The 25,195-nt window shown below is 43.7% G+C and overlaps 1 protein-coding gene across 2 annotated transcripts; it reads left to right on the top strand.

The window, feature by feature from the left end:
* Positions 1-95: 95 nt before the first annotated feature.
* LOC139531776 (enoyl-CoA hydratase EchA19) lies at positions 96-24,616 on the top strand. 2 transcript variants are annotated; one of them, XR_011666427.1, is made up of 7 exons: positions 96-679; positions 1,312-1,482; positions 6,299-6,396; positions 8,174-8,318; positions 14,983-15,132; positions 15,549-15,694; positions 20,604-20,733. XR_011666427.1 is itself a non-coding variant. In XM_071328598.1 (6 exons), exons 1-6 carry the CDS (start codon positions 526-528, stop codon positions 20,834-20,836), a joined length of 951 nt encoding a protein of 316 aa, XP_071184699.1. In that variant the 5' UTR covers positions 96-525; the 3' UTR covers positions 20,837-24,616. The 2 variants fall into 2 exon arrangements, 1 of the variants encoding a protein (XP_071184699.1); XM_071328598.1 differs by lacking the exon at positions 15,549-15,694 and having other exon boundaries at positions 20,604-24,616.
* The last annotated feature ends 579 nt before the right edge of the window (positions 24,617-25,195 follow it).

Genomic DNA, 25,195 nt, shown 5'->3' with positions numbered 1-25,195 from the left:
AGACCTAATAGTTTGCTGTAGACAGACACAATAGTATAAATTGTTACTGTATACAATTATTGACTGAAGATGGATAGATAAAATTGTCATGATTTGATGATAACATAATCCTTTTCCGGGAAGAGGTAGATTTAGTCAGAGAGGAATAGGCACTGTACTTCTAACTAACCCCTATTCATCTGTGCATAAGCACTTTATTTTCTACAGAAAATGTACCTCTGTGCGGCAATGTGCACTGCAGTGCAAGAAATGGCTCAACTTTGCCCTCTCCTGTCTGCACTTGTGTTTAACACCCCTGCATGCTCCAATCATGTGCAGAACCTTACTTACAGTTTGCCTTGTTTCCGGGGGGGAATTTGCAAGGTGCTGCACATTATTAGTAAACATTGGAACGTTTGTTGATAGGTAGACATTTTTATTTGATTTTGTTTGTAGATGTGCATAAGGAACATTCACTTTTGAATTAGGGCTACTTTAGTTCCCGTGAGCTTCAGAAGTTTCTATTTTTGCTTGTCAATCACAACTATGGCTCTCCGAGCGTGTCAGAGTACGACACGTGCTTTGTTAGCTAGAAATCTGAGCTGGCGAGCTGCTACTGCCCTAGTCCGGTTACATGGGTTAAAGTATTCTGAGAAAAATAGCCCTTACAGCACTACAGCCGGAAAGGAATCAGAGAAAGGTAGTACGTTGAAGAACACAGTTGTGTCATATGCAATGGCATATCTCTGGCAGGCGAGGGCAGCAAATACTTGCTTTCAGACCAGACCATGGACATGGGGCAGAGTGGAATGTGGATTCAATGGATTGACTGAGGAGCCTAGTATATTCATATAATATTTGAGACATATTTCTCAAAACATGCGCCATTATGTATCACTTTGTTACAAAACATGCATTTAGGAAATGTGGATATAATTTGTGTGGTGTTCTGCACACTCAATTTACTGATCTTGACTTCCAACGCCCTTTAAATTGGAATATGAAATTGTAGTCAATATTGAATAACGCTAAGTTACACTATTTCATATACTATATTATATGGAATTGTGTTTTGGCTCCCACACGGTTTACTTTGTATGATTGTAGGATGGCTGGGGTGATGTTGGATCTCTCATCTCTTTTGTTGAAGTTATTTTGGATGCAACTGCCTTGATTTCGGTCCCTTTTTCTTACCGTAAATATGTAAAGTCAACTGTACGCTCTCTGCCACATAGCTTCATCCTCAGCCATGATCTATTCCAGTCCCAGCTTTGGGGCCATTTCTTTCTAAGTGCTGCGGTCTCACTTCTCTTCTCTCCCATTGTTGTGCAGTCGCCGGGCGGACTGTGGTGAAGGAGAGGAGGGGTTCAGTGATCACAGTGGCGATCAACCGGCCCGAGGTGCGGAACGCGGTGAACCAGGAGACGGCTGGACGGCTGCTGGACGAGCTCACGGCCTTTGACAGCGACCCCGCCCTGACTGTAGCAGTGCTGCATGGCAACGGTTAGACAGACACCTTGCACACTACAGACAGGAGCTCAGCAAAGCCTCTGATGGAGGGTCAGCAGTAGCCTGGTCCCAGATCTGTTTGTGCTTTTGCCTACTCCATTGTCAAGTCAAACGTGTTTTGCATGATAATTCCATAAAGAGTTGGCAAAAGAGCAGAAACTGACTGGCATCTAGGCTAGGTCAGCAGGTTAATGTAGCAGTTGCTCATGGTCACATGATGAAGTAGCCCCGCCTGGGACTTCAAAATCTGTCAGCCCTTGGCCCAAGAGGGAATTTCTTCTTGGACTAATAGTTAAGACGTTTGTTTCTTCTGCAGTAGACCTCAGTTCAGATCCCGCCCATGACATTAGCACATAGAGACAAGCAAAGAGGGTCTCTATGACAACACCAGAGACATGGCTGATGATGATGTATTGCAGTAGTAGGCAACTAGACGATTTTTTGTTGTTGTAGCGGATGGTCGGTGCTGGAACATAATTATAATAATGTGTACACTGCAAGTTGACCACAACTAAGCCCAATAAGAGATTGTATTTAAAAAATAACAATAATTTCATACATTGTGACACGATCACATACAGTACCTTCAGAAAGTTTACACATCCCTTGACTTTTTCCACATTTTGTTGTGTTTCTGAATTTGAAATGGATTAAATTGAAATTTTGTGATACTGGCCTACACACAATACCCCATAACTTCAAAGTGGAATTATGTTTTTTCCATTTTTATGCATATGAATTAAAAATGAAAAGCTGAAATGTCTTGAGTTAATAAGTATTCAGTCCCTTTGTTATGGCAAGCCTAAATAAGTTAATGAGTAAATATTTGCTTAACAAGTCACAATAAGTTGCATGGACTCACTCTGTGTGCAATAATAGTGTTTAACATGATTTTTGAATGGCTACCTCATCTCTATACCCCATGTAACCGATGTGAAATGGCTAGCTAGTTAGCGGTGGTGCGTGCTAATAGCGTTTCAATCGGTGACGTCACTCGCTTTGAGACCTTGAAGTAGTGGTTCCCCTTGCTCTGCAAGGGCCGCGGCTTTTGTGAAGCGATGGGTAACGATGCTTCGTAGGTGACTGTTGTTGATGTGTGCAGAGGGTCCCTGGTTCGCGCCCGAGTCGGGGCGAGGGGACGGACTAAAGTTAAACTGTTACACCCACACATACAATTATCTGTAAGGTCCCTCAGTCGAGCAGTGGATTTCAAACACAGATTCAACCACAAAGACCAGGGAGGTTTTCCAATGCCTCACAAAGAACGGCACCTATTGGTAGATGGGTAAAAATACAAATAAAAATCAGACATTGAATATCCCTTTGAGCATGGTGAAGTTATTAAATACACTTTGGATAGTGTATCAATACACCCAGTCACTACAAATATACAGGCGTCCTTACTAACTCTGTTGCCGGAGAGGAAGGAAACCACTCAGGGATGTCACCATGAGGCCAATGGTGACTTTAAAACAGTTACAGGGTTTAATGGATGTAATAGGAGAAAACTGAGGATGAATCAACAACATTGTAGTTACTCCACAATACTAACCAAAATGACAGAGTGAAAAGAAGGAAGCCTGTACAGAATACAAATATTCCAAAACATGCATCCTGTTTGCAATAAGGCACTAAAGTAAAACTGTTGTGTTGGATGGGGGCAAATACAACACATCACTGAGTACAACTTCATATTTTCAAGCATGGTGGTGGCTGTCATCATGTTATGGGTATGCTTGTCATTGACAATCACAAGGGAGTTTTGTAGGATAAAAATTAATGGAATAGAGCTAAGCACAGGCAAAATCCTAGCGGAAAACCTGGTTCAGTCTTTCCACCAGACACCGGGAGACAAATTCACCTTTTAGCAGAACAAAGACCTAAAAGACCAGGACAAATATACACTGGACTTGCTTACCATGACTGCAATCAATGTTCCTGAGTGGCCTAGTTACAGTTTTGATTTAAATCTGCTTGAAAATCTATAGCAAGACTGAAAAATGGCTGTCTAGCGATGATCAACAACCAACTTGACAGAGCTTGAAGAATTTTAAAAATAATGTGCAAATATTGTACAATCCAGGTGTGCAAAGCTCTTAGAGACTAATCCAGAAAGACTTAAAGCTGTAATCGCTGCTAAAGGGGATTCTAACATGTATTGACTCATGGGTGTGAATACTTATGTAAATTGGATTTCTGTATTTAATTTACAATACATTTGTAAACCTTTCTAAAAACATGTTTTCACTTTTTTATTATGGGGTATTGTGTGTAATTTGTGTGAGAAAAAAATTATCCATTTAATCCATTTTGAATTCAGGCTGTAAACAATATGTGGAATAAGTCAACGGGTATGCTTTCTGAAGGCACTTTTTTTTCTTTTTGTGGGAATACTTCAGAACAGATTTCGTAAATTTAACAAATTTTTGCTGAATTTCTGGTGATTTTAGTGTTTTTTGACCCAAAACGAATATAATTTTTTTTATAAAAAATTGCTCGCAGGATCGTTTTGGCCTGTTGCGGACACCTGATGTATTTTCTTTCCACAGCTTACTAACAGTTACACGTACAAAACATGACATACCACTCTCCCCCAGACATACAGAACAGTAGACAGCAAACTCGTAGAGATGCAATTCCACCCCTTTTATTGGATGGAAATAGTATATTTTGTATGTCTTTGACAACAGAATGCTAATAAGGACATTTACATTCAGGCTATTATGATATTTACAGTGCCTTCGGCAAACATTTCTAAAAACATGTTTTCACTTTATTATGGGGTATTGTGTGTAGATGGGTAAAAAATAATCATCCATTTTGAATTCAGGCTGTAACACATCAAAATGTGGAATAAGTCAAGGGGTATGAATACTTTCTGAAGGCACTATATATCTTATTCCTACATAGCAAGGTGTTCATAATAACCCCTTAAGAACATGACTTCCTTATAATTTCGTCAGAATATAATTATGTGGGCGGGCTCCCAATAACACACTATAAACAGTCACCAACTATTTAGATATCCTTAATTACACATGTAGAACCATGCGGCCCAATCAGCTGGGGCGAGAGATCAAACTCTCTTTGAATCATTTCGCCGGCTAACTGCAGGCGCTAGAAGCCATGAGTGGGAATCACATCCTCCACTCCTCCTCCTCCTCATCCCCTGCTCACACTGCCTAATTAGCCCTGATTTAACAGCATCCAGGAGATGGGCTCACAGGGGTCCTGAGAGCCAGCCATGACGGCCGCCGCAGTGTCTGTATTAACATATGTATGCTCACAGCTTCCAGGGCCCTGCTCTGTGTCAACCAGGGAGCGAGAATTATACACACTTAATACCTCTCCAAAAAATAATCTCACCCCATCCAAATGAACTCCCACAATGGAAATAATTTGCTCAACCAGGATCAATTCTCCTCTCTTAGAGTGTAGCGTCAGCAGAGATGCTTTATTTTAATGCTTACACCTCAAAGCTGTAACCCAGAAATGACGGCTGCTAAATGCTGGTCGCTTCGGCGCTGAACTGAAAACAGTGTGTCGGTAATTGCCTTGTGTTATTTGGCTTAACTTTGACCAATGTAATGGACGACTCTGGCAAAGTGCACTTGGATTCCTGCGCTGGCCATTGTTGTTAATTGGAGTGTAAATCCAGTTTGTAGGTTGAAATGTAGTACTGCCCTGGTAAATACTAATACCTCTACTTGTGGAGGTGACAGCTAGACATGTCCAATCTGGAATACTAACAGTGCAGCCATAAGGAAGCTATTTGGTCCAAATTAGTCCAAAACATAATTTTCATCGCCATTTTGGGAGAATTGTTTCAGTACTTTTCACTAAATTATGAGTAATTACCTCTGTTATAAATTTTTTGAATCTGTTGGCACATATTTTGAGTTTTTTGGAATCGTATTTCTATGTTTTTATAGTAAGGGGGATGGGGGAATCTGAAGGTTTGCTAACTGCTGAAATAGCTGCAAAGGTCACTGTTGTAGCACCTTTCAATGAGGCCATTTTATCCCCATTGTAGAGAACATACGATAAAGTGTTGTCGCGTGAGGCCAAATCCAAACATGAGATATGGGCATGTTACTTCAACTTTTCCATTAATATCAATAATAAAATCATTTTTAAGTGCTTTTCCCAAAGAGTCGTGTGCACTGCACAATTTGCATATTGGTTTTAGCTTGTTTCTCTGATTCTAAACTCACCATGAAGTCACAATATGCTCTCATCAGTTTTAAAAACAGAAAACGATATCATAATATCTCCTGGTATAGTCCTTTTACAATATGTTTTCGTACAGATTCAATCAAATCCAGAAAGCACCGGCATATAATTACACAGACACAGCCTTTTAAAGAACTCTCCTCCTCTGATCCACTGCTGCTGTAATCAAGCCAGTCTCAGTGGAGGGGTGTTGTAGCACATTTCTCATCCTCAGTCTCATTACAGTTAGAAACAGAGCGGTCACACCGTTTTACAGCCCTCCGCCTCAGCGCCTGTGACATAGTGTTTGTAGGCCTCCTGGGTAATGTTGTAATTACCACATGAATCCAATGGAAGGGGCTTTGGTCAGGGTGCGTTATTCTACCATTAATGAGAGCATTGTGCAGTAAAGAGAGACTGAGCCCACGCCAAGAGCAGAAAACCATTTGTGTGCCAGCCAGCCATATTTCCTCATGCATTTCTAAATTGCAGCCCTGCCTCTCTTCTTCAAGTTGTTGTGTTTTTTTTCATCCTCGTCATTTTCCCTTCCTCTTCAGTTGCCAGCTGCCATACTTTGTAATTTTGTGGTCTCTTCCAGGAGGGAATTTCTGTGCTGGTTACGATCTGAAAGAGCTGGCCCATCACACTGCCTCCCTCAAATTGGAGCAAGATGTCACCAAAGGTCCTGCTCCTATGGTGCGCGCATCTGCAAAAACCTTCCCTGACTTTGCATCACCCTCACACGCGATCAGTGTGCACAGAACCGTCGATGACTGATAACACACAACCTAACTTTCAATATATCTGTTTGTCATTATTGGCCCCTCTGTATGTAAATGGATCAGTTGTGGTATGTCTTTCATACAGTGCCGTCAGAAAGTATTCTTACCCCTTGACTTATTCCACATTTTGTTGTGTTCCAGCCTGAATTCAAATTTGATTAAATGTATGTTTTTCTCACCCATCTACACACAAATACCCCATAATGACAAAGTGAAAACATGTTTTTAGAAATTTTTGCAAGTTTATTGAAAATGGAGTACAGAAATACCTAATTTACATAAGTATTTACATCCCTGAGTCAGTACTTTGTAGAAGCATCTTTGGCGGCGATTACAGTTTTGAGTCGTCTTGGGTATGTCTGTATCAGCTTTGCACATCTGAATTTGGGGATTTTCTCCCATTCTTCCTTCCAGATTTTCTCAAGCTCTGTTAAGTTAGATGGGGAGCAGTGGTGAACAGCAATCTTCAAGTCTTTCCACAGATTTTCAATGGTATTCAAGTCTGGGCCACGCAATGGCTTTCACATTCTTGTTCTGAAGCCATTCAAGTTTTGCTTTGGCTGTATGTTTGGGGTCATTGTCATGTTGGAACGTAAATCTTTCCCCCCCAGTCAATCGTTTGCACTCTGAAGCAGTTTCTCATCAAGGATTTGCCTGTATTTGGCTCCATTCATTGTTCCCTCTATCCTTACCAGTCTCCCAGTTCCTGCTGCTGAAAAGCATCCCCATAGCATGATGCTGCCATCACCATGCTTCACGGTAGGGCTGGTGTTAGACAAGTGATGAGCTGTACCGGGTTTTCTACATACATGGCGCTTTGCATTCAGGCCAAAGAGTAACATTTTTGTCTCATCAGACTACATCAACATTTGCCTTATGCTCTCAGAGATTTTCACGTGCATTTTTACAAACTCCAAGCGTGCTGTCATGTGCCTTTTTCTCAGGAGTGGTTTCCGTCTGGCCACTCTCCCATAAAGCCCAGATTAGTGAAGTGCTGTAGAGATGGTTGTCCTTCTGGCAAGTTCTTCCATCTCAGCAAAGGAACTCTATAGCTCTGTCAGAGGGGGCATTGGGTTCTTGGTCACCTCTCTGACCAATGTCCTTCTTGCCCAGTTTCTCAGTTTGGTCGAACGACCAGCTCTAGGCAGAGACTGGGTAGTTCCATATTTTTTCAATTTAGCAATGATGGTGACCACTCTGCTCTTGGGAACTTTCAACACTCTAGAAAATGTTTTATACCCTTCCCCAGATATGTCTCATCACAATTCTATCTCGGAGATCTACAGACAGGTCCTTGGACTTCATGATATAGTTTATGCTCTGACATGCACTGTCAACTGTGGGACCTTATATATACAGGTGTGTTTCTTTCTAAATCGTGTCCAAGCAATTGAATTGGCCACAGGTGGACTCCAATCAACTTGTAGTGACATCCATTTTGAATTTGGGCTATAACACAACAAAATGTGGAATAAGTCAAGGGGTATGAATACTTTCTGAAGGCACTGTATATAATCTGTAATCTCTATTGCCAGTCTTTCAAGCTTGTGTATTCTTGTATTCTTGTAAAAGACCAAGGTCCTTCCTTGTTGTGGGAGTATGTTTGTGCAGGAAGTCTAGTTGCAGCCTTGTTTAGGGAGTGTATTCTTTTAATGCCTCGCTCATGGTGTGTCATGTTGTGTCCTTCCCAGGGTCCCTCCCGACTGGTGTTGTCCAAGCCGTTGATAGCAGCGGTCAGTGGCTACGCAGTGGCTGGAGGGCTGGAGCTGGCTCTGTTGGCTGACCTGAGAGTGGTGGAGGAGAGCGCTGTCATGGGGGTGTTCTGTCGCAGATTTGGTATGTGTATCCCACCTACGAGATGACCCCTAGCCACCTCCCTGAGCCTGGTCCACCCCCAGTAGTGTGTGTGTATGTCATGTAATTGTGTGAGGTTGCAGCCCTTAACCCACCAGTGGAAGTCAAAATTGTTACAAAGTGCCTGATATATTTTCCTTTCAACAGCAACATAGAATTTCAAGCCGTTATCACTTTAGCTTTCTCCTGTTTGGGTTTGAGTAACTGCGATAGCAGCAATGACCATGGCCTTTGAAAGCATTGCATGTACAGACACCAGTACTGTACATGCTGCACTCCCTGATAACCAGAAGGAGAGGAAATGAATGTAGCGTGTAGTAGCATCTCCCATCTCGATACCAGTCTGCCTCCGGGGTTAAAAATATGATCTCTGTTTATAAATAGGACCGGCCGTACTATAATTTACTGGCAGTGGGTAGATCCTGGGTCTCTTTCTCTAAATTTGGCTTATCATTTTGGCTCTGTAATTAAACAGAGCATCCTGCCAGTGCCCTTGCCTGACTTGCGACCAGAGCCAGGGCCAGAGCCACCGTTCAGACTGTCTTGTGGCAGGGGCATGGCCACCATGTCTCGTCTTCTTCACCTCCCATCATATATCATACTGACGCCGCTAAGTGCATGACATCAGGGGTAAATCTCAATAGTCTTTATTGGCTTCCTCAATTCTCAAATTGTCGCATTTCCTTGATAGTAGCGAATTGAGCTGGTGAAAGGGGAATGACTAATCGTTCACTTCAGATCTCCTTAAGAAGCCCAGAGTGAAGCATGTGTGCTCTGTGAGGTTTTGACACGGTTGGCGGCAGAGGCACATTTCCTCCCAGCTGCTTATGTTCAGCCACCCCACCATCTCGGCTATGCCTCATTCCACAAACCCCTGGGTTGTTTGTCAACACTTTTCCCAGTCGTTTCCCCAGCTTAGTTTGGCCACTGTGGCTCGTTCTATAATTGGATGTGAGTTTAGCACTGTAATTGTTATTTTGACCATACCCAGTTATCAGCTGTGGACGTTGTGTTCCTCCACTCTGTAGTTAGCCTGGAGTGTATAGCAGTAAGGCTCTACTCATCAAAAGTAACGCTACTCCTCTGGAGTTTATCTCTCTGGTAGGTTTGTTGCATCTCTTTAGTTTAATGGGAGAGTTCTGTAAGCGTTTTTGGTGGAGAAACACTTGGACAGCAGCCCAAGGGATCCCCTGTGGTTTGAATGAATAACCCAAATCTATGTGATGTGGCCCAATGGAAGACACTAATGAGTGACAGCTTCCTGTCACATGATTCATTGGAGCCCCCGTCTCGTGTGGAAAACGAGGAAGGCCAAAACGAGGGAGCATAGGATAGCCCACATGTTTAGAGCACAGCCCGGTCCAAAGCTGACATCATGTTGGCCAATTCAAACAACTATCCGATGACTTGTTATTGATGACATGGGGATACCATTCAAAAATACTCTGCTACGTGAAGCTGCATGGCTGAATACTTCCCCTCTAAGCAGTGCATGGGCACAGGAGTGGACAGTTAGTCCAACATCTACAGGGAGTCCTTAGCAGAACCTGAATTTCGAACCTCCTGGCTGTCTTTGGCCCAATGCAGGATAACCTCTGGACCTTGGCTCCGGACGTTCCGGCTGCGCTCAAAGATCCAATTAGTGAGATGGATGGGGTGGTGGGGTGAGACACAGCTGCCAGAGACTGTGTGTGATACTGGACTGGACCTGACCCCAAGCCTGCAGAGAGACTAGAAAGACCACACCCTGGTCTTAAGACTAGAGGATCTGGCTAGTGGCTAGAGAGGCACCTGCAGCACTGTGTGTTTCTGTGGTTTGCTGGATGTGAGTTAAACTCTAGTTCTCAGAATGTCCTGTGTGTTCTTCAGAGCCCATGGGGAGGCCTTCATCAAACAATGAACTCGCAGACACCAAAAAACGTCCAAATATTTCTTTGATGTGCTGAACAAAAAGGGAATCCTGTGACAGTGTATTAAGCCCAAAATATTTCTCCAAGATGGAGTGTCGGAGTGTTTCAAAGTGAACCTCCGTTAAAGGTTCAGGTTCTCATCTCTGTATCCGTTCCGTACGGATTTGGCTGGAAATCTTTAATCCGCATCGAACTTAATCACATTAACCCTCATGAGAGTCCATTGTGGACAGCTTTGCTTTGAAGTGGTGCAGATGCCTGTATCTCCAGCACAGCTCAGTTCAAACTGAAAAACATCAGTCGTCTGCCCAAACTGTTTCACAGAGTTCAACACTTCACTGTTGTACTGGCAGTCTTACTGTACCTATAGATGTGGTGTTTGAACCAAGAGGAAGCAAATTAATGAGACTGAGGCTAGGGCTGTTGCGGTGACTGTATTACCGCCACACCGGCAGTCATGAGTCATGACCGCAGTAAAATTCCATGTGACCGTTGAGTCACGTTAATCTCCTCTTACCCAACTTGCTAATGACCTTCAGGTCCTAATGGTCTGGTATTCAGGACTCTATTGTCCCTCTAACCACTCTGACATCAATGCAATTGAAAATCAAATCAAACTCTTATCATCAAAACAGTATTGTGCTTTTAAAACTCACCTCACTGTGATGATCAGTTTGAAGAAAGAAGTTCAACAACAGGTTGAAACGGAGTGTAAAACATGGTTGTTGTGGATGTTGTTTCAATAATGCAACGAAATGGACAGCACTTTCTAAGGTGATGATTAATTCAAAACACCCATACCCATATTAGAGCTTAGGCGTAGGCTCATGAGCTCGAAAAAAAAAAAACGGAATTAAAATGGCAGAAAAACTCAAATGATTTAAGATGTTTTTGCTACATAATTGGTCTAGCCTATACTCCAAAATTAAACAAATTTGATTTATTGCCTTTGAGTGTGGACTGTATTATTATTCATACAGGATGGACTGGTTACCTTATGCTATGTTCCAAGATGTATATCCATGAGTCTGGGAGAGAATGTATAGCCCTAGGCAATGCTGTTGGTTCATTGATTGTGAAGGGCGACTTACAGAGTTGGCCTACAATTATAGTGCATTTGTTTTTGAATTGCCTAGGAATAGGGCTTTTTCTTCTTCAGAATTAATTGGTTGACACATTACCTTTAGCTATACAGAATCTCACCCCTGTGCGTTTCTATCTCCTGCTCTCTCTCCTTTATTCCTTTCTAGAGCGCGCAGAGGGGCTGTCAACAGTTTAGTCAAATATGTTTTGTTGCGAAATCATGTTACTATTGATGTTCCCGAACAGATTTCAATTGGTTTCCCAAATCAAGCACTGGGTAGCTGCAGAGTTTGGGCGTAATATTACCTGTCGCGCAGCGAGAGCATGCTTCTCAAACATGGAGTGAAAGTTTTCTTATATTTATTTTTCAGCTGCTCATATTAAGCACATGCTCGACTATAAAACCAAAGTAGCCTACCCGGCATCATTGAAAAACAGTCCAGCGGGAAAGCGAGCGGCCTCCATTCGCTATTCGAGTGTACCATACGGATGACATGTCTTTTTTCCCTTGTTCTTGCCCATTCAATAATGGACCATTCTAAATCGAAACACATTTTACTAGTAAAGACGAGATTCAATTGAGAATAGTCTGATGGGTGAAAATATGATCACTTGATGAGAGAACAGCTGTGCAGCCTGAGGCAAGGAACAGAGCGCAAGCTTTTTTTTTGCTACTTTCTCAAATCATCAATAGATAATGTTTTGATTTCAAAGACATTCTAAGGTTTGTATCATTCACAACTAAAGTTGCCAAATAACTATACATGTAGCGTATAGGACCTGTTTCAAATGATCACTTTTTACGCTCAACATAGCCACTTCAAATATAATTTATAATTTATTCAGCTAAGTTCAATTATATTCGTATTACTATACAATCGTATACGTAAGGGATAATCATCGAGGGGCTATGCGTTCAATGGAAAATAATGAACGACACGGAAGGTGTGTTCCAGGATGTGCTAGGGGGGTGGAACTGACCTTCCACCGAGTTGCATTATTCTCCAGAGAACGCATTGAGCCCCGAGTTGATTATCCCTTTTATACCATGGCTATAATTTAACACATTTGCAGCTAGAAATGTGTTCAACATCCACTGAAGTAGCTAGCAAGTTTACTAGATAGCTACAGTAGTAGCTTGATAGTTTAGCTAACCAAACCATCAGTTCTAGCTTGCCATTATGAAAATCGAATTCAATAATGCCAATAATGTTTTCAATTCGACTTTTTCTTTCAAAAGCAGCTCAAACATTGAACATGTAAGAATGAACTATAGCCATTGAATTCTACCGTGCAGATATACCGTGCATTATAGGGAAATAATGCACAATCTAATAATGCACGATAATGCCCTTCAAGCCAATCAGAAACAAGTATTCAACAATGCCATGATATAATATAAAATAATGGCACAGGACTTAAAAGCAGTCTTTTGCGTGACAATAACCAGCTGACAAAATGTCATGACCGCCACAGCCCTAAGTGAGGCCATTGTTGCAACCAGCGTACATAAAATTCTATGTAAATATGAATGGTTAACCATCATCTCCCCAGCATAGCAGCGTTTTAGAAAAAAACATTGGATAAAAAAGTGGTAAAAGGCATAGCCTCCTGCACTACCCCTGCAATGCAGAGGATAAGGCTGACAGTCAGGAAGAGAACCACCTCCTATATCTATTATTGGACAATAGGCTCTGCTGACACACGCAAATAAAAACTGTTAAAACTGGTATGACTCTTTAGATGGATTTATCTGCTTTGAATAGATGAGGAATTAAAGGAAGTTCTGGTATATCCACAACATGGCCTTTCTCATTCTCAGATCTTCCCAATCAAAAAAATCAAAGGTTTAAAAAAAAAAGAAAAAAAAAAGAGACGATTTCAAGGGGACGTTGCCCAACACACTGGATTTCATTCATAGGGAACAAAGGATGGGCTGGTGTGTTAATGCAAACAGGACTAGTTTGAGACAGACAGGGAGAGTATCAGCAGGCTTTGAGGCGGCTGCTGGATAAGAGAGGACCCTTCCGACGGCTGATAGCACGGTGCCAACAGCACTAAAGATTATCTGGCCCAACCTGGCTCCTCTCTCGACAATCTGGCCTGTTAGTTCTGGACACGGACTGAAGAGGCTCTCTGCGCCACAATCTAATCTAGCCTCCGGCCCTGAGAGAAACTAGGGGGGGGGTGTGTGTGTGTGTGTGTGTGTGTGTGTGTGTGTGTGTGTGTGTGTGTGTGTGTGTGTGTGTGTGTGTTTGCGTGGGGGGGAGGGGGAGAGGGACTCATCAGTATGTGGGGTAGAATTGCTCAAACCTCAAACTGGCCATCCTGTTTGATAAAATGTAACAAATGGACTTAAAAAGTCTGTAATGCGATGTTATTGTTGTGATGCTAACAAATGGACTTAAAAAGTCTGTAATGCGATGTTATTGTTGTGATGCCTTTGTAAAAAAAAAAAATTTAAATATTGGAATTGAAGTCAGATTTCTTCAGCTCGGGCTATTGGCAGCACACTTTTTCATAGGAATTTTCAATGGAATCGACCTGACCGGTAGAGACAGGGATATATGTATTTGCTGACAAAGAGCTCCCTCCCTAAGAACCTGTCTTGTGTCAGGTTGCCATATGTGCTGAGTTTTTGACCCAAGGCCTCTCGATTGGTTGCAGATGTATTAACACTGGTATTCTATGTATTCAAATGTGATTTATTTGAAGGACTCCGAGAATGTAGCGGGGAGTATGAATGAATAGAATTAGTGTTTCCACAACTCTCCCCTGGGGAACTCCCCCCGAAAACCCAGAAAGATGATTTCAGGTTATGAAAATATGTTGGACTCATATGCTCTTAATAATGGGTGGTCAAGCAGAATCTCTGACTGGGAGGAGTAGAGGAGACAAGCTCCCTGTGCTTCGGAGGCCAGTAAAACTCTATCTCCGTCTACCTCACGGCCACAAGGGCTTCCGTAAATAACCGACTATCAGAATTCTCAGGCTGGTGGATATGCTGGTGGACATGGTCACTTTAATTGAGCTACTCTGGATCAGTAATTGGACTCGTACTGTCATATCTTGATTTCTTGTTTTGATTTTTGATTATTTGTGTATTAGTATTGTATTTGCGAGACATTCTACTGTACTGTTGGAGCTTGTAACGTCAGCATTTTACTGCACCTGCTATAACACCTACAAATATGTGTACGCTACCAATAAACTTAGATTTCATTTGTATATGAATTATGATATTTTAGGAGCCACTCACTGTTGGTGGGAAAACACTAATTTTTAAGTCGTATAAGGCTCTACATTGGTGCAACCAGGAGTGTTGTGGAGGGTAAAAGCATGACAACACTGTTTATGCATCTTTTTAATTTTGCACGAGCGTTTACCCACCTTTTGCGGAAAATGCATTAAAAGTATAAGGAGCATTGCTTTACTCACCACGAACGGCGGTCAGCGTTTACTCCCATATATTTTTAACACTACATCACTGGGTGGAACGCATGAGTGATAAACTCCCTCACAATCTACCTACCCACTTATAAGCGTATGTGTATGTCTGTGTGCAAAGGTAAGACTAGAATAGTCAACCACTCTGTAAAGTCCTGCAGCCCTCCTCAGAATGTCACTCATGGATGATTCCCTTGTCTCCTTAGGCGTCCCCTTGATTGATGGGGGTACAGTCCGGCTCCCCCGTCTCATTGGTCTCTCCCGGGCTCTGGACTTGATTCTGACTGGACGTCCCATTGGGGCACAGGAGGCCTTAGCCTTCGGATTGGCTAACAGAGTGGTACCGGATGGCCAAGGTAAGAAATATGCCCTCTCTTGAGGTTTTGTTGGTAATGTTCCTCTCCTCACTCTGAACAAGTATTTTTTTAACTGCATTTTGAAGTTTTGTTATCTGTTCCAATATGTTGGAATAAACCCTACGAATAACTTCATAAAATTCATTGAGCAATGATAGTTGCTAATTTCCAAAATTGCATTTTTGCAATGAATGTGTGAACTCCATCTCCTTCATCCCTATGAAAAGCCTTTCCATGTGCTCTCCTGGTTAAAATTCCTCAAAAAACATTAGAAGATTAAGTTAAGTCTTTTCGGAAGTCATTCCCACAGCCAAGTCCGACTAATTGGACTCCGAGGCTGATCACTTTGGTTAGAGATAGCTCAAAGAGAGAGGGGGCACTTGGGCATCACTCACATCAGGCCTTTTCTTCCATAGGAGATTTGGATGTCATCCAGTGCTTTCATGTGGCCCAGGGAACAAAGTGACTTGGCTCAAGCACAGAGAGGCAGGAAGTGCAGGAGGAAGGGAGGATGCACCAGCAGTAGCTGTAACTGAATAGCTGCCAAGTGCCCTATGCTAATGTAATTATTGAAACTAACTACAGAGGGTATATATCCTGTGTGTTTGTATATAACACTCGCTTGGTGGTGTGTATGAGTGGTGGTGTGTATGAGTACGCTTGGTGGTGTGAATGTTTAGAATGGTGCCCGAGGGGATGGCTGACATTTTATATGCTCCTAACCAACTTATTTTAACTTATTTTGTACATAATGTTGCTGCTACCGTCTCTTATGACCGAAAATAACTTCTGGACATCAGAACAGCAATTACTCACCTCGAACTGGAGCTTTTTCCTTTAACGAGTCCAGCGCAAAGGATATACTGCTTTCTCGGGAACAGGGCCAAATCCCCATCATTTACGTGATAAAAGATGGAGAAAAAGGGGGCGGAGGTCGGGCTGCCTTCTAAGAATTCGTAGGTGAGCGAGTAAACCTCCACTGCCATCTGTTCTATTGGCCAATGTGCAATCATTGGAAAATAAAATCGATGACCTACAATCAAGATTATCCTACCAACGGGACATTAAAAACTGTAAAATGTTTCACTGAGTTGTGGCTGAATGACGACGCGGATAATATAGAGCTGGTGGGATTTTCCAATGCACTGGCAGGACAGAGAAGCTACGTCTGGTAAGACGAGCAGTGGGGGTGTTTCTATTTGTCAATAACAGCTGGTGTGCGATGTCTAATATTAAAGAAGTCTCGAGATATTGCTCGCCTTAGGTAGAGTACCTTATGATAAGCTGTAGACCACACTATCTACCTAGATAGTTCTCATCTATATTATTCGTAGCCGTCTATTTACCACCACAAAAAGACTGCACTCAACCAACTGTATAAGGCCACAAGAAAACAAGAAAACGCTCTCCCAGAAGCGGTGCTCCTAGTGGCCGGGGACTTTAATGCAGGCAAACTTAATTAAATCCGTTTTACCTCATTTCTACCAGCATGTCACGTGCAACCAGAGGGGGAAAAAACTCTAGACCACCTCTACTCCACACAGTTTGGAACTAGGTAGTGAGTGTTGCAACCGAGGACAGACGATTTTTAAACGCTTCAGCACTCAGCACTCCCATTCTGTGAGCTCGTGTGGCCTACCACTTCGCGGCTGAGCCGTTGTTGCTCCTAGATGTTTCCACTTCACAATAACAGCACTCCTAGTTGACCAGGACAGCTCTAGCAGGGCAGGAATTTGACAAACTGACATGTTGGAAAGGTGGCATTCTATGACGGTGGCACGTTAACAGTCACTGAGCTCTTCAGCAAGGCCATTCTACTGCCAATGTTTGTCTATGGAGATTGCTCTCCTAGTGGCCGGGGACTTTAATGCAGGCAAACTTAAATCCGTTTCTCCAAATTCCTACCAGCATGTCACATGTGCAACCAGAGGAAAAAAAACTCTAGACCACCTTTACTCCACACACAGAGATGCGTACAAAGCTCTCCCCCGCCCTCCATTTGGCAAATCTGACTATAATTCTATCCTCCTGATTCCTGCTTACAAGCAAAAACTAAAGCAGGAAGTACCAGTGACTCGCTCAATACGGAAGTGGTCAGATGACGCGGATGCTACGCTACAGGACTGTTTTGCTAGCACAAACTGGAATATGTTCTGGGAGTCATCCAATGGCATTGAGGAGTATACCACCTCAGTCATTGGCTTCATCAATAAATGCATCAACAACGCCGTCCCCACAGTGACTGTACGTACATATCCCAACCAGAAGCCAGGCAACATCTGGACTGAGCTAAAGGCTAGAGCTGCCACTTTCAAGGAGCGGGACACTAATCCGGACGCTTATAAGAAATCCCAAAGCTTCAATACAGGATTAAGATTGAATCCTACTGCACCGGCTCTGACGCTCGTCGGATGTGGCAGGACTTGAAAACTATTATGGACTACAAAGGGAAACCCAGACGCGCCCAGTGACGCGAGCCTACCAAACGAGCTAAATGCATTTTTATGTTCGCTTCGAGGCACGTAACACTTAAGGCTCACATAAACAACATCCTCCCTTATACCCTAGACCCACTCCAATTCGCATATCGCCCCAAAGATCCACAGATTATGCAATCTCAATCACACTCCACACTGCCCTTTCCCACTGGACAAAAGGAACACCTATGTGAGAATGCTGTTCATTGACTACAGTTCAGCGTTCAACACCATAGTGCCCACAAAGCTCATCACTAAGCTAAGGACCCTGGGACTAAACACCCCCCTCTGCAACTGGATCCTGGACTTCCTGACGGGCCACCCCCAGGTGGTAAGGGTAGGCAACAACACGTCTGCCACACTGATCGTAAACACTGGGGCCCCTCAGGGGTGTGTACTTAGTCCCCTCCTGTACTCCCTGTTCACCCACGACTGCGTGGTCAAACACGACTCCAACACATCATTAAGTTTGCTGACCACACAACAGTGGTACAGCACTCCCAGTTGACCAGTATAAGGCCCACGCCTTATCACCGACAACGATGAGGCAGTGTGGTGCCAGGACAACAACCTCTCCCTCAATGTGAGCAAGACAAAGGAGCTGATTGTAGACTACAGGAAAAGGTGGGCCGAACAGGCCCCCATTAACATCGACGGGGCTGTAGTGGAGCGGGTCGAGAGTTTCAAGTTCCTTGGTGTCCACATCACCAACGAACTATCATGGTCCAAACATGTCATGAAGAGGGTACGACAACACCTCCCCCCCCCCCCCAGGAGACTGAAAAGATTTGGTATGGGTCCCCAGATCCTTAAAAAGTTATACAGCTGCACCATCGAGAGCATCCTGACTGGATGTATTACTGCCTGGTATGGCAACTGCTTGGCATCTGACAGTAAGGCGCGACAGAGGGTAATGCGTACGGCCAAGTACATCACTGGGGCCAATCTTCCCGTCATCCAGGACCTATATACCAGGCGGTGTCAGAGGAAAGCCCCCAAAAATTTCAGAGACTCCAGTCACCCAAGTCATAGACTGTTTTCTCTGCTACCGCACGGCAAGCGGTACCAGAGCGCAAAGTCTAGGACCAAAACGGTCCTTAACAGCTTCTACCTCCAACCCATAAGACTGCTGAACAATTAATCAAATGTCCACCGGATTATTATTTCACGGTAAGGTCTACACATGTTGTATTCGGTGCATGTGACAAATAAAGTTTGATTTTGATTAGTGTACAGTTGGTGGTGTGTAATGAGTGTACGCTTGGTGGTGTGTATGTGTGTACATGTACAGTGGGGAGAACAAGTATTTGATACACTGCCGATTTTGCAGGTTTTCCTACTTACAAAGCATGTAGAGGTCTGTAATTTTTATCATAGGTACACTTCAACTGTGAGAGACGGAATCTAAAACAAAAATCCAGAAAATCACATTGTATGATTTTTAAATAATTAATTTGCATTTTATTGCATGACATAAGTATTTGATCACCTACCAACCAGTAAGAATTCCGGCTCTCACAGACCTGTTAGTTTTTCTTTAAGAAGCCCTCCTGTTCTCCACTCATTACCTGTATTAACTGCACCTGTTTGAACTCGTTACCTGTATAAAAGACACCTGTCCACACACTCAATCAAACAGATTCCAACCTCTCCACAATGGCCAAGACCAGAGAGCTGTGTAAGGACATCAGGGATAAAATTGTAGACCTGCACAAGGCTGGGATGGGCTGCAGGACAATAGGCAAGCAGCTTGGTGAGAAGGAAACAACTGTTGGCGCAATTATTAGAAAATGGAAGAAGTTCAAGATGACGGTCAATCACCCTCGGTCTGGGGCTCCATGCAAGATTTCACCTCGTGGGGCATCAATGATCATGAGGAAGGTGAGGGATCAGCCCAGAACTACACGGCAGGACCTGGTCAATGACCTGAAGAGAGCTGGGACCACAGTCTCAAAGAAAACCATTAGTAACACACTACGCCGTCATGGATTAAAATCCTGCAGCGTACGCAAGGTCCCCCTGCTTAAGCCAGTGCATGTCCAGGCCTGTCTGAAGTTTGCCAATGACCATCTGGATGATCCAGAGGAGGAATGGGAGAAGGTCATGTGGTCTGATGAGACAAAAATAGAGCTTTTTGGTCTAACTCCACTCGCCGTGTTTGGAGGAAGAAGAAGTATGAGTACAACCCCAAGAACACCATCCCAACCGTGAAGCATGGAGGTGGAAACATCATTCTTTGGGGATGCTTTTCTGCAAAGGGGACAGGACGACTGCACCGTATTGAGGGGAGGATGGATGGGGCCATGTATCGCGAGATCTTGGCCAACAACCTCCTTCCCTCAGTAAGAGCATTGAAGATGGGTCGTGGCTGGGTCTTCCAGCATGACAACGACACGAAGTACACAGCCATGGCAACTAAGGAGTGGCTCCGTAAGAAGCATCTCAAGGTCCTGGAGTGGCCTAGCCAGTCTCCAGACCTGAACCCAATAGAAAATCTTTGGAGGGAGCTGAAACTCCGTATTGCCCAGCGACAGCCCCGAAACCTGAAGGATCTGGAGAAGATCTGTAGGGAGGAGTGGGCCAAAATCCCTGCTGCAGTGTGTGCAAACCTAGTCAAGAACTACAGGAAACGTATGATCTCTGTAATTGCAAACAAAGGTTTCTGTACCAAATATTAAGTTCTGCTTTTCTGATGTATCAAATACTTATGTCATGCAATAAAATGCAAATTAATTACTTAAAAATCATACAATGTGATTTTCTGGATTTTTGTTTTAGATTCCGTCTCTCATAGTTGAAGTGTACCTATGATAAAAATTACAGACCTCTACATGCTTTGTAAGTAGGAAAACCTGCAAAATCGGCAGTGTATCAAATACTTGTTCTCCCCACTGTATGTGCCTATTTGCCTCCGCATGATTCTGTTTCTTTACAATGCTCACTTATATATCTTGTGTGTGTGTTTTTGCGTGTGTTTGCGTGTGTGTGTCTCAGCTCTGCAGGCAGCTCTGGAGCTAGCTGAGCAGATCAGCACCTTTCCCCAGCAGTGCATGCGTGCAGACCGCTCCTCTGCCCTCTACAGTGCCTACGATGCCCCCTCCTTCAGCTTGGCCTTGCAGTACGAGATGGACCATGGAGCGCCAATCATCCAGACTGAGTCTGTCGCCGGTGCAACCACGTTCAGCTCAGGGACAGGAAGAGGCGGGAAATTCCCCTCAAAGCACTAGTAACACTTTATTTAGGTATGCTTATTTAAAAAACTGATTTATTTCACATTTATTTAACTAGGTAGGCTAATTGAGAACAAGTTCTCATTTGCAACTGCGACCTGGCCAAGATAAAGCATAGCAGTTCGACATATACAACAACACAGAGTTACACATGGAATAAACAAAACATACAGTCAGTAATACAGTAGAAAAAAAGAAAACAAAAAGTCTATATACAGTGAGTGCAAATGAGGTAAGATAAGGGAGTTAAGTCAATAAATAGGCCATGGAGCCAGTGTGTTTGGCGACGAGAGTGAAGCGAGGGCCAGCCAACGAGAGTGTACAGGTTGCAGTGGTGGGTAGTATATGGGGCTTTGGTGACAAAACGGATGGCACTGTGATAGACTGCATCCAATTTGTTGAGTCGAGTGTTGAAGGCTATTTTGTAAATGACATCGCCAAAGTCGAGGATCGGTAGGATGGTCAGGTTTACGAGGGTATGTTTGGCAGCATGAGTGAAGGATGCTTTGTTGCGAAATAGGAAGCCGATTCTAGATATAATTTTGGATTGGAGATGCTTAATGTGAGTCTGGAAAGAGAGTTTACAGTCTAACCAGACACCTAGGTATTTGTAGTTATCCACATATTCTAAGTCAGAGCCGTCCAGAGTAGTGATGCTGGACGGGCGGGCAGGTGCGGGCAGTGATCGGTTGAAGAGCATGCATTTAGTTTTACTTGCATTTAAGAGCAGTTGGAGGGCACGGAAGGAGAGTTGTAAATATGTCTACATAGTGTATGCCTATGTACACTACATGACCAAAAGTATGTGGACACCTGCTCGTCGAACATCTCATTCTGAAATCATGGGCATTAATATGGAGTTGGTCCCCCCTTTGCTGCTATAACAGCTTCCACTCTTCTGGTTAGGCTTTCCACTAGATGTTGGAACATTGCTGTGGGAACTTCAGCCACGAGCATTAGTGAGGTCGGCACTGATGTTGGGCAATTAGGCCTGGCTCGTAGTCGGCGTTCCAATTCATCCCAAAGGTGTTTGATGGAGTTGAGGTCAGGGCTCTGTGCAGGCTAGTCAAGTTCTTCCACACCGATCTCGACAAACCATTCCTGTATGGACCATGCTTTGTGCACAGGGGGATTGTCATACTGAAACAGGAAAGGGCTTTTACCAAACTGTTGCCACAAAGTTGGAAGCAGAATTGTCTACAATGTCATTGTATGCTGTCGCGTTAAGATTTCCCTTCACTGGAACTAAGGGGTCTAGCCCTAACCATGAAAAACAGCCCCAGACCATTATTCCTCTTCCACCAAACTTTACAGTTGGCACTATGCATTGGGGCAGGTAGCATTCTCCTGGTATCTGCCAAACACAGATTCGGCCATCGGACTGCCAAAAGGTGAAGCGTGATTCATCACTCCAGTTTTCACTGGTCCAGAGTCCAATGCCGGCGAGCTTTACCCCACTCCAGCTGACGCTTTGCATTGCGCATGGTGATCTTAGGCTTGTGTGCGGCTGCTTGGCCATGGAAACCCATTTCATGAAGCTCCCGACGAACAGTTATTGTGCTGACGTTGCTTCCAGAGGCAGTTTGGAACTCGGTAGTGAGTGTTGCAACCGAAGACAGACGATTTTTACACGCTTCAGCACTCGGCAGTCCCGTTCTGTGAGCTTGTGTGGCCTACCACTTCGCGGCTGAGCCGTTGTTGCTCCTAGATGTTTCCAGCTCACAATACCAGCACTGTCTTTCGGATGGGATGTTAAATGGGTGTCCTGACTCTCTGTGGTCACTAAAGATCCCATGGCACTTATTGTAAGAGTAGAGGTGTTAACCCTGGTGTCCTGGCTAAATTCCCAATCTGGCCTTCATACCATCATGGCCACCTAATCATCCCCAGTTTACAATTGGCTCATTCATCCCCCCTCCTCTCCCCTGTAACTATTCCCCATGTCTTTGCAGTAAATGAGAATGTGTTCTCAGTCAACTTACCTGGTAAAATAAGGGTTAAATAAAAAATAAAATTTTAAAACTTACGGTTGACCAGGGCAGAAATTTGACGACCTGACCTGTTGGAAAGGTGGCATCTTGGTTAAATAAAGGTAACATTTACAAAATATATATATTAATGACGGTGCCACGTTGAAAGCCACTGAGCTCTTCAGTAAGGCCATTCTACTGCCAATGTTTGTCTATGGAGATTGCATGGCTGTGTGCTCGAATTTTATACACATGTCAGCAACGGGTGTGGCTGTAATAGCCGAATCTACTAATTTAAAGAGTGTCCACATACTTTTGTATATATAGTGTATATGTACGTAGTTTTTTCTTCATGATTTATAAATTATACCAGGTCCACTAAATGGTTTATAGATGGTAAACACGTACACATGGTTTGCTAATGGTTAGAAAAAAATAATTCATAATGGATTATTAGCCGACTTTTCCCACCATTTTGCATCACACGGTGTCATACTGGTGTGTCAGATACAACCTCCGTGGGGCAAATGACAAAGTCATACAAACAATGACAGAACCTCACCAGCTGCTTATCTGTACAGTCTATATCATAATGATCCCCCACATACCAAAGGTTCTTTAAAGTTAAATCACTGCGCTCGACAATTGTGGTTGGTACACCACCCTCATATCTAGAGGAATTAGAGGGAGGGCTAGTAGGGGTATGGAGGCTGGTCGAAAGAAGCAAAACCTTTGAAAGACAAAGACTGGAAAGCAGCAATGGCATCAAAAGCACCAGCACTATACTGGCATTGTTTCTGGTTGGAGTTGTACTATGGTTGTGTGATGTGTGGGGTCTTGGGTCTACCACCAGACTATACTGTAGTAAGATGGTAGTGTGGATATTTTTGTGTGGAAATGCCATGTTTAGAGGAATAATTACTGTGCGAAGAATGACTGTGAGTGTGTTTATGCCTGTGTGAATGTGTGTGTGCCCACATGTTTATGTCTGTATAATTAGTGTGGAAGATTTAGCAGTCCAAGTGAACTTGGTGTTATGAGTGAACATTCCTCTGGTGGACAGCTCCCCCTCAATTATCTGTGTGTGTGTGGGTGCTTGTGCGCACATGCACGTGTGTGAGAGATGATTCAGCTTGGAAGCAGAGAAAGTAGTACCCTAAGGCAGGTGTGTGTGTGTGTGTGTGTGTGTGTGTGTGTGTGTGTGTGTGTGTGTGTGTGTGTGTGTGTGTGTGTGTGTGTGTGTGTGTGTGTGTGTGTGTGTGTGTGTGTGTGTGTGTGTGTGTGTGTGTGTGTGTGTGTGTGTGTGTGTGTGTGTGTGTGTGTGTGTGTGTCTAAACTGTATGGTATATCCACATATATATATACTGTATATCCACAGGTTGGAATGAGACCAGCCTGTGTATGAGGGACTCCAATCTCTCTCCTCAGGTTGTGAGTGTGACCCATCGTGTGTGTGTTAATTAGGGTGAGGAGAGGCTCTGTCTAGACGCCATGATGACAGGACACACACCCCCTGTTTAGCCTGTGTGCCCTCCCTCTGCTTCCTCCTGCCTCCTCACCCACGGCCAATACACCCAGCTATCACCTGCTCCCAACACACACAGACAGACAAACACACACATCGTTATTTCCTATTCAATTTCTGTACCGCTCGAAGTGGACATTTGAGGTTGAATATTCATCAATAGCCAGACACTAATCGTGTCATGTCTTTACAATGATGTATTTTACTTGCTAATGCAGTAAGAGTGGCATGCCTAAATTAGATGTGATGATGTGTAAATAAAGCTAATATTAAGACAGTCAACTGTTGGTCCAATATAGTATATTTTTTGTGTCATCCTCCGTTTTACTGAATTACTAGCAAAGAATGCATTATTGACAAATGGTTCTTGGTAGAAGGGTTCTGTATTGAATTTATACATTATTTTTCATTCTTACTTTTCCAAAAGTTTATTCTACAAGGCTGCAAACAGACGAGTTCAATCTCTACGACCAAAAACAGTGAGCAGGTAGCCTTTTATATAACAGCCAGACTTCTTTTACTTTTCCCCACTGTGCTGGCTGTCTGTCTGTCTCATCTCTTCCCCTCAGTCCTGTAGGCAGTTGTTCGGAGTCTGCTTCCTCTCTTTCGCCTGGACCTCAGCCAGTGGAGGAGGTGGGGAAGGAGGAAGGGGGAGGGGAGGGGATGTGGCTTTGATGCTGCTCCGCTCTTCAAGCTCCCAACAGATAAGATAGGCTGCAAAGAGATAAGGACACCCTGCCTTCCTATCAGAGGGATCTGGGCCCACAGACAGACACAACATGGAGGGGGGCGGGGGGTGTGGGGGCACTCTCTTCTGTTCCCTCTCCTCCATCCACCCCCCCCCCCCCCCCCCCCCCCCCC

This window comes from Salvelinus alpinus, chromosome 10 (assembly GCF_045679555.1).
Source record: "Salvelinus alpinus chromosome 10, SLU_Salpinus.1, whole genome shotgun sequence".
Classification (NCBI taxonomy): Eukaryota; Metazoa; Chordata; class Actinopteri; order Salmoniformes; family Salmonidae; genus Salvelinus; species Salvelinus alpinus.
This window is presented reverse-complemented; position numbering and strand designations above follow the sequence as displayed.

Excerpts from the sequence above, each read along its gene's own strand:
- LOC139531776 (XM_071328598.1), top strand. The coding sequence starts at position 526 with ATGGCTCTCCGAGCGTGTCAGAGTACGACACGTGCTTTGTTAGCTAGA. Across the intron at positions 1,483-6,298 it reads AGCAGTGCTGCATGGCAACG|GAGGGAATTTCTGTGCTGGT; the intron begins GTTAGACAGACA and ends GGTCTCTTCCAG. Across the intron at positions 6,397-8,173 it reads CCAAAGGTCCTGCTCCTATG|GGTCCCTCCCGACTGGTGTT; the intron begins GTGCGCGCATCT and ends TGTCCTTCCCAG.